The following is a 10,454-nucleotide window of genomic DNA, read 5'->3' as shown; positions in this document are numbered from 1 at the left end:
TGTATTATACATTTATATATCCTGACATATCATAATGTGTACATCCCCCTGTATTATACATTTATATATCCTGACATATCACAATATGTACACTCCCCTGTATTATACATTTATATATCCTGACATATCACAATATGTACACTCCCCTGTATTATACATTTATAAATCCTGACATATCATAATGTGTACATCCTCCTGTATTATATATTTATATATCTCTGACATATCACAGTTCTGTACTATAATTTGATATTTAGGCCAGGTTAGGATGCAGAGTGATCATTATTTCCTGCACTTTTCCTATTACTGATGATTCTGCCTCTGGCAGGATGAAGATGACTCCACAGATATGGGGGACGGAGCCGATGAATGGATGCAAGCCAAGACCCTGGTTAAACCTCCAGACCAGCTGGAACTCTCGGAGGCGGTGAGTATTGCTGGTTGCGCTGGGTGATGACGATATGTATTTGCGTCTCTGTCTATGGAGATCTTAATATAGGATTATAGGATATAATTATGCTTAATATAGGAATATCTGAGCAGTACTTCAGTCTTTCCATTCAGGGACGCCCAGACATTGATAGAATTCATTGTAAGATGCAGGCCAGACATTCATCAGATAGAGGAGCTACGTCAGAGCTGAACTTTTGCCATAGAACATAAGTTGTCTGACCAATACCAGACTGTAGGTTGCGCTCTGCTAATTGTCTCTGTGTGTTCCTGTTATTGAAATAATATCAGTTTGACTGCTATAGAAGAGATCTTATTCTCACTTCTCTGTGGCTTGTTCCACCTACCTTCTTTCCTTTCTAAAACTTCATCTTCCATAAGAGCACAGTGGCTCAGTGGTTAGCACTCTGGCTTTTGCAGCTCTGGGACTCGGGTTCAGAACGTGGCCTGGGCACTATCTGCATGGAGTTTGCAGGTTCACTCCGTGTTTTTGTGGGTTTCCTCCGGGTACTCGGGTTTTCTCCCACATTCCAAAAACATGCATTTGGGTTAATTGGCTTCCCCTTAAAATTGACCTTAGACTATAATAAAGACATATGACTATGGTAGAGATTTTAGATTGTGAGCTCCTTTGAGGGACAGCTAGTGACATGACTATGGGCTTTGTACAGCGCTGCGTAATATGTCAGCACTATATAAATACTGTGTAATAATTAATAATAATAAGTTTAATCTTTCCAGTAATGTTGGATACCTGGATGTCCCCCACATCACCACAGTACACTGCAGTAATGCAAGGGGCATCTGACACTACCCTGTATGGAGACTGCAGAGGTGCAATAGAGTTGAGGTGGGAGACAATGGGAAACCAAAGGTTGAAGACTCTATTTGGAGTTTATTTGACTGAGGGTGGTCACTTTATTTGCATATATATGTGTGTGTGTGTATATATATATATATATATACATATACAATCAGTACTTTGCCCTGCTCAGCAAGCAGACTCCAAATCCCGTCTGAATCTTTACAACTACAGCACACATCAGCCACTGTCCTGCTCGTTATCCCTGTACTGGGAGTTGATGCTGCCCTCTGGTGGGAAAGGGAAAGATTTATTTTATAATACTAATAAACTGAACCTATAAAGCACCACCATTATAACAGTCCGCGACATGACAGAGGGTGAGGGGAGGACCCTACTCAAAAGAGCTTACAAACTGAGAGATTTAGAACTGTGACATTTTGGAGTTCTCAAGACTGAATTCCATATTGTTTAATTCTTGCCTGCTTTTTGTGTTTGGTGAGTTTTAGGGGGTCTCAGGCTGGACAATTATTACGCACAGGTATCTTCCTATTGGTGCTTTAAAAAAACTTTACTTTTCATATACAATTTTGACTGATATTCTAAGCCTAGATATCACAAAAATCAAATTTGCAGTCTCTGACCATCCTGTGTCTGCAGTCTCTGACCATCCTCTGTCTGCAGTCTCTGACCATCCTCTGTCTGCAGTCTCTGAAGTTTTCTGGAGAATTACTGCAATAGAAGAATAAAAGAATATTATGTGTGACCCTTTAGTGATGTAAGGGCCATATATTACATCTGCTATATCAAAAAAGTGTGTTAGGACTACATAACCCCCCTCTCTCCATAAGTCCATGACACAGGAGGATAGGTTCTGTTCATTGAGGTGAACCAGGTGAGGCCAATATATTTGCTAGAATTCTCCATGCAGCACAGGCAGACCACTAAAGATTAGGAGATAACTTTTCAAGATCACGGTGTACTTAATTTCTTATTTTTGAGCAGATGTAACAATACACTTTCAGTGGGATATTTACCAAACCCAAAGGGAGCAGATAAGTGTGGTGAATAGTCCGGGTTTGCATACACTTGGTATGTAGGTGTTGGTATCTGTTACACAGCCTAATTCCTAATAATTAAATTGAAACTTCCTCCCAGCCTGTGCTGACTGGCTCCTGAATTCTTCATTAATCTGCCTCAGCCTATCTGTAATACATTTACAAGATGGTGTCTGGCAGATACAATATAGAGTAATATGTGCGGGCAGCTGAGCCTGGAAATAATGTAATAAGATCAGGGAGCTGCGTGCCGTCATAAGGTCACGGCTGTAGTACAGGTGGAGGAGTGCTGCTGCACATCTCCCCCAATTCCAATAATATACAGAACAGATACCGAGAAATGTGAATTATTCAGGATTCCCTGTAGGAAGTGATGGGAAGCAGCTTACAGCTTTGACGTGTGACCATGACCATATTCTTCTGGGTAGGAAGATACGCAGGACTCTTCAGTAAAAACCTGATGGCTGACAATACTTGGCATGTCCTTCTGTCATCAGGATGAGAACTGGAGTTTTCCCATGTTGATGATGAAAGGTGACACCCCATTAAATGATCACTTAAAACCAGAGAACCCCCACACCTGGGGCTCCTGCAGGATGCAATGATGGAGTTCTGCCCCCTACAGTACACTGTAAGTGTAACATGTAAATGTTGGTGTCCTGGTGAAGGGGTTGTGGGGGAGTTGGGAGCACAGATTTGGATTTCACATGTCTATAAAGACTCCTGAAAGAAGTTCACCAATAAGCCCCAGAATTCTAGTTCCTTATGATTCTAGTTGTCTGTAAGATCACAGTGTAGTTTATACCTCTGTTTGATTCATTGCATTTCTCAACCTTACTAGACTCACTAAGGGTGGAGATTGCACTGACCCTGTCATAGGGGATGACTCCAAAATGATTGTCTAGTCCCCGGTGCCCAACATGCACCTCATAGACCAGATTTAGATTTTTGTCTGCAACCTGCCAGGTCTGAATTGACTGCCGGGCGCCTCTGGGCAGCTTGCAGAGTTTCAGTGGGGTGAAGGAACATTTGTTCTCCAGCACTTTAGATTACCAGTAGTAATTTCAGAAGAAACGATCTCCCCACAGTTTAATAATGGCCTCTTGGAGTCAGAGTGCAACATAGGAGCAGGTAATCAGCAGGTAAGTAGTGACCAGCAATGCAGGCAGTAGCAGTGACAAGTAATCCAAGATTCTAGTTATTAACATTATTATACAGTATTTAGTGCCGACATATTACCCAGCACTGTACAAAGTCCACAGTCATGCCACTAGCTGTCCCTCAAAGGAGTTAATATCTAATAATAATATCCCTACCATAGGTCAGATGTCATTAATACAGTCTATGGACAATTTTCTGGGGAAGCCAATTAACCTAACTGCATGTTTTTGGGATGTGGTAGGAAACCCACGCAGACACAGGGAGAACCTGCAAACTCTATTCAGGTAATGTCCTGGCCGAGATTCAAACCTGGGACCTAGCGCTGCAAAGGCCAGAGTGCTAACCACTGAGCTACCATGCTTATTACTGTTCATAAGGATTCTGTATGATCTGGTAAGACAGGAAAGGGGAGAGGGGGCACTTTAAGTTACCAACCAGTGTAATACAACTGCCTGGACTCATTGTTAGCACATATGATAAGACTGAATCCAGTGTTATGTCCTATAGTCTACATACAATGGGACATTAAAGCCTGCTATTACACAGAAGGGTACAGATAAGAGGTGAGTGATCATGCTCCCCAGAACATTGTAAGGTACAGCTTTAAGGTGAGTACATGGGAGCACCTACATCCCAGACACACCTGTCTATTATATATGTAATATCCCAGCCATTGTTTTACCGGGTGCATCAGAGATTACACAGATATTTAAAGTTCATTTTCATTAGAGAGTAGCCACAGTTTAAGTAGAAAAGCCTGGCCCCTGCCAAAGTCAGTCCAAGCTTTCTAATCATCAGGGAGCAAGAGCTTTGCTAATTGAATAGCTGTTGGTCTGACTCTGCCTAATAGAGCTAGGGTCCTTTTCTGCAGCATGCTGATTGGTGTAATTATCTGCTACAAGGGTTTCTATAGACTTGTAGTCCCAAACCTTTCTGACAGCAAGGCTCGGTAACTTTGACTAATTGCCACGGCCCGTTGTATGTACACATTACACTGCTCTGCTATTCTTAGCAGCGCCCCCTGCTGTCAGCAGACTAAAGCTGAGAATAGCAGAGTAGTGTAAGAGAGCTGCTGGGAATGGCAGAGTAGTGTAAGCTACGTACACACGTCAAATTTTTCTCGCCGGATATCGGACGAGAACCTGGCGTGTGTACAGCCCACGTCGTTCATCGTCCGTGGGTCCGTCCTGGCGGATCCACGAACAATGAACGACGAGTGATCCTAATGCAAGGAAAGTGGGGTGCCGCTCTGTGGGGTCCAACGCAGCGGGGTGCCGCTCTGTCGCTCTCCCCCTCCCCTCTCCATAGAGCAGAATGCTGCTGTATGTACAGCACTCGTTCATGCATCGTGCGGTCCTTATCGTTGGAAAGGATCGTGAAAGATTTGCACATGTGTATGCGGCTTTACATACATTGCTCTGCCATTCCCAGCAGCTCCTGTGTAAGCAGAGGAGAGCCGCCTGCGCTCCAGGTGGTTGTGCTCCCACTGTCACACTGTCACTAGCTTTAGAGCAGTGTAAGGAGTGCCACTGACACTACTGCTGCCGGCACTTCTGCTTCCTGTCATTTGTGCCCCCCAATTCACCAGCCACAGATCAGCACTGGTCCGCGGCCTGGGGGTTGCAGATCACTGCTATAGGCTTATTATTACCTTGGTGGATTTAGAGGTGGCATTGTGGAATAGAGATTATTATGAGAATCTTTAAAAATGAAATTAAAAATTAAAAAGATGAAATGGCATAATGGGGGTTTGTAACCAGGCCCTTGTAACTGTTCTCTGGGTTGACATAACGGAAGATCTTTCTGTGGACAGGAACGGGCGTACAAACCGATCAGCATTGTGGACCAGCTGGCTGTGCACTTCTCCCTGGATGGAAACATGTTACACAAAGACTCGGATGAGGCACGGAGACAGAGGGCAAGATTGGGAGTCACTGAAGGTGAGAGATTGCTTGGGTTTTTGTTTTTTTTTTTTTTGGAAACCACACTTGGCTTACCCTGTGTGTCATAAAAAGGTTTAAGAGAAAGAACACTTTTTGATTATGTGTTGTAAATCTTAAAAGATCTGCTTTACCTAAAAAAAAGTTCTGATATATACACAGTTCTACCCACACGGCCCAGCCCTGTCTGGTGTGGCAGCAGACCCGATTTTGCATTACCAGTTACAGATCTGGTCCCTTTTACAGCCTGTGAAAGTACCATAATATTTTGCTGTCAGCCTTTTCCAGTGCCTGTGTAGCAGGGCTGAAGTGTGAGCATAAGAAGCAGCCTAATATGTTGACATAACATTAAACATGTTCTGACAAGAATCCCCTATTATGAGGAGGAGAGAAAAGAATTACAGAGACATGAGCTGTTCCTCTTTTACTGTCCAGTCACAGGCAGGGGAACCATAAGGGGCATGGGGCAGGAAGACCCGTGTTCAGAGCAAGAGGGTTAAATGATGCTGATTTAAAAAAAAAAATCTGTTTTGGCTGAAGTTCTGCTTTAACATTTCATCACTCTGATAGCTATTTGTTAATATTACTTGAGGTCAGAATTTATGGTCAGTGCTGCTTTAATATGTTGCTCCTAGCAGTAGTAGGACAGACACCCCTGATGTAGGCACATGGACCCCAAACCACACACAACTTCATCTTAGTTTCTGTTATTCCTATTAAACACAGCAATAGTAAGGAGGGGGTTTTAAAGCAAAAAGGTTAAGAGGAGAAAGGGACTGGTCAGGTGAGAGCATCAGAGTAGGAAAGGAGCACAAGTGAAGGGATGAGAGGAGGTAGGGAGCAGATTGAGCAGGTAAAAGCGAGAGGAGGAAGAGTGTAGACTGGCCAGGTTAAATGGATGAGAGGAGGAAAGCAGACTGCTGGGGTAACAGGATTAGAAGAGGATAGAAGCAAACTGTACAGGAGAAGGGGAGAAGACTGGTCAGGTAAAAGTATGAGAGGTGGAAGGAAGTAGATTGCTCAGGTAAAAATCAAAAATACTTGTTATATATATTTCTACAGCATGTGTTAGTGTTACTTTAAGTAAAGGGTTAAAAGAAATAAAACTTCATCTTGGGGACCAAACAGAGCTAAGACAACTCTTCTCTGATCTCATGCTTTTTTTCTTTAGTGAGCGATACTCTTTAACTTTCTCTTCTTGTCTCATCTTGTCATCTCATATGTCCTGCAGAGACTCAGCACACCGACTCCACAGATCCAGGAGACAAAGACACAGATGGGAAGTCTGAAGCTCAGGTACAGTATTTACATCCACACTGGTGGAACAGCTGCTATACTAGACCATGGGGTCTTACTGGTGTCTGAATGAGGGATAGGGCCAGTGCTGATACATTCTAAATACGGGGTGACTCTGGTGCTAATCCTTCCCCCATCTGAACATTGGGTAGACGTTGTGCTGATTTCTAAATTTGGGATGGAGCTGGTGCTGACTCTTTCCTTGTCTGAACGTGGAGTGGATGAAGTGCTAATCCTTTCTCATTTTTAAATGTGGAATGGACATCCTACTAATTCTTTCCTGCATGTGGGGTGGAATTGGTGATGATCCTTTCCCTGTCTGAATGTGGGATGGACCCACAGTAATGTGATGTCGGAAATACATTAAAGCAATTTTATTGCACAACATAAAGTGCAGGCCTAAAACAGATTGTAGTGGATTGTCTTGGAGTAATTGTAAATGGGAAGCTTAGGTACTGGTACTTTGGTGGAACAACTGCAATACTAGACCATTGGGGTTTCCTGATGTCTGAATGAGTCATACTGATTCTCTGTTTGAATGAGGTATAGACCCAGTGGTGATTCTACTCCTGTGTGAATGTTGGGTTCACCTGGTGCTAATTTTTTTCCCTGTCTGATCATAGGGGATGTCCTGGTGCTGATCCTTCCCCTGTCTTAATGTGGAGTGGTCCCAGTGCTGGTCCTTCCCCTTTCTGAATTTGGAGTGGACCCAGTGCTAGGCCTTCCCCTGTCTGATTGTGTAGTGGTCCCAGTGCTGGTCCTTCTCCTGTCTTAATGTGGAGTGGACCAGATGTGATTCTTCTCCCAGCGCAAGGATCAAAGCAATTATTTTGCATCTCTGTGTAAAACACATAGCAATGGACCACCTTGGTTTGAATGGACCCCAGCATTCTATTGTATTGCATTAACCTGCATTTCGAATGGGATGACTGTGTATCATGTCAGGAAATACCGAACCTGCAGCAAATATTTAATTCACAGCAATGGATGGACCTATCAGCCTGTACAGTATTTGTGTTGTCCCAGAAAGTGTCATTCATTGACATTGCTCACATTGTGTTAACATAGGTTAAATGAAGCATCTTCTCAAATATACAACACATTAGTGTGAAAGGGACCTTGGTGTAGTACAAAAAAACTACAGACCATAAAAAAATTTTCTATGAACATGAAAAAAAAAAACAAGCTTAGTAGTGGAACATCTATCAGAGATAAGACATTCATTAGATTTATAATATGATTGCATCCTCAGGCTGGTGAAGAATGGACAGAAGGAGAGGAAATGCCCTCCAGGAACAAGAAGGAGAGAAAACTGACCAACCAGTTCAACTTTAGCGAGAGAGCATCACAGACCTTTAACAATCCCCTGCGGGTGAGTCCTGGAAATGACAAATATGTTCATGTAATATTTATCTCGCACATCTTTACCAACACCCTGTGGATGAGTCCTGGAAATATCCACTACATATAACCCTGTCTATAGGATGTTTATCTCCCCCTGTGGGTAAGTCCTGGAAATGGACCGCCCTAATACTCATCTATAAGTCCATAATAGTCTGTATTCATCATATGCATCTTGCTGAATTTGTGTTCCAGGAACGAGCCTCTCAGACAGAGCCACCTCCGAGGGCCAATTTCTCCGCCTCTGCAAACCAGGTACGGTTATTTTTCTGTGTTATTTTATGTTCTGCTATTATATTAATGAAGGAGATTTGGGAGATACATTCACAGCTGTGCAACAACAACAGAAGAAACAATAAAAAATATAAAAATATTCAGTATAGGGGTGCAACCAAAATATGGTAACAACTCTTACATACCCCCAACTTTCTGCATATTGAAATATCTAGTGGACCTGCAGAAGGAGTAGGTAACAGGGTCTGTGTCCAGGCATAGCCACTGGTCAGTGGCATAGGAAAAGGCATTGCAATTTAAACCTGCTTTAGAGAGCCCATAGGGGCCCTTCTCCTGACCACTGTCTACTGCTGGAAAAAATGTTGTTTGAAGCCAGGTTCTCCCTCCTTCCACTTTCTGAATTTTTCTGTCTCCACCTTGCCCTGCCTCATTACCCCACATGACAGTTGCTGCCTGCCCAGCCCCTCGCACTGTGACAGTCTCCTGTATAGTGTCCTGGCAGAGATTCTAACCTGGTACTCAGCGCTGAAAAGTCCAGCGTGATAACCACTGAGCCACTGTGCTGCCCATTTAACAACTTAAGTTATCAGGGTGCAGGCCCACTTCCACAGAGGGCAGGGTGGTGAATGACAAATGAATGACAAAAATCAGCTTAACATAAACCATTTTATTATTTTGTGCTATTTTACGTCAAGGAGACATGATTTTATTTGCTACAATATAATGAAAATGTAATTATTCCTAATCAGTTTAATAAAAATATTTTGATTTTCTAGAATTCTTCCTAAAATATACAAAGTATTTCCTGTACCTAGTCACGGCTCTTCTGTATTTTCACAGCTCTCTATTTAGGTGTGAGATCATTAAAATCACTGCTGCATCCTGACTGCTAGTCTTGGGGGATTTAGAATGAGATTTGGTTTATGACATTGCTGTGCTGCTCACTGCTCTACCTGTTCTTGTTAGAGCTGGGCACTATGACATAAGGAAGGAAAGTCCTGTGTCTACTTACATGACCACCTCCACAGAGACACTATTTAGAATAACACACTGTTCAGTAATGAGGAAAGATCAGCTGCTGCCAATACTGGTAACTAATATTGTGCCCTGGCTGCTTTTTTAGGCTCAACTTCCCGAGATAAATTCCTCTATAGCCCATTCAATGAGCACCTGATACCATTACAGCTCCTTCCCTTTTGCAGCCACCAAGAAACATCTGTCTGGTACATGGAGTATGAGGGAGCTTGTAGTCTTCTTGAGAAGATCTGTCTCACAATCAGTCTTCCAGCTCATCCTAAAGGTGTTCAGTAGGGTTGGGGTCTGTACAGAACATTTGAGTTCCTCCACACCAGACTGCTCAAAACATGATGATGGACTTTGTATAGAAGGGCACAGCCATATAAAGGTCCTTCACCAAACCCTGACCACATGGCAGGTGCAGCACAATTGTCTGTAGTATCCTTGTATGCTATAGCAGCAATACTGCTCTTCAATGGAAACATCTAAACTCCATAATATATGGGGGGTGGGGGTCCACATACTTTTTGCCATACAATGTATATATGTGTATGACGATGGCCATATAGGAATTATTGCATGTTCAGGTTCTCCTTTATGCTTAGTAATTTTGCAATATGATTCTTCTTAACCAATTCTTCGCTCAGTTCAAGTCTATTGGGCAGTTATCTCATGAATGAAAACAATGCAAATTCTATGGATGCTGAGCAGAAGGAAGATTCAAAATAAAATCTAGAAATCTGTATATGGAATAAAGTATCATAAATATGGTGCACAAGGAAGCTATTATAGAACAAAGGAATGATAGAATATAATTTACTTCAAAATGCCTCACAGCTTCACGTTCATTTCAAGGGAGTCACTGATTCTCAGAGATCATAAACCTTTATATGGTTCTTCTTGGATAAGTTGGATGGAGAGCTGAGAATTGTGTGGTGTCATGTTCTTCAATTTCTTGCAGTGGGAAATTTATGATGCATATGTAGAAGAGTTACAGAAACAGGAGAAGATGAAAGAGAAGCTCAAAGCACCTGTGAGCAAGAAGGAGGAAGAACTCAATTCCAGGAGGAGACTGCCCACAGCGGAATCTCAGGT

At 42.6% G+C, this 10,454-nt stretch overlaps 1 protein-coding gene across 1 annotated transcript in view; it reads left to right on the top strand.

Annotated features, from left to right (window-relative positions):
* The window catches only part of DNAI1 (dynein axonemal intermediate chain 1), a 79,962-nt gene that overhangs the window by 4,939 nt on the left and 64,569 nt on the right, over positions 1–10,454 (top strand). The window contains exons 4-10 of the mRNA XM_072413990.1: positions 329–427; positions 4,035–4,079; positions 5,285–5,411; positions 6,643–6,707; positions 7,960–8,079; positions 8,304–8,363; positions 10,321–10,452. Of these exons, the coding sequence (XP_072270091.1) occupies positions 329–427; positions 4,035–4,079; positions 5,285–5,411; positions 6,643–6,707; positions 7,960–8,079; positions 8,304–8,363; positions 10,321–10,452 (648 nt within the window). The remainder of the gene's footprint in view (positions 1–328; positions 428–4,034; positions 4,080–5,284; positions 5,412–6,642; positions 6,708–7,959; positions 8,080–8,303; positions 8,364–10,320; positions 10,453–10,454) is intronic.

Source organism: Pyxicephalus adspersus, chromosome 6 (genome assembly GCF_032062135.1).
Source record: "Pyxicephalus adspersus chromosome 6, UCB_Pads_2.0, whole genome shotgun sequence".
NCBI lineage: Eukaryota > Metazoa > Chordata > Amphibia > Anura > Pyxicephalidae > Pyxicephalus > Pyxicephalus adspersus.
Note: the sequence above shows the minus strand (reverse complement) of the source record. Positions and strands in the feature narration are given on the sequence as shown.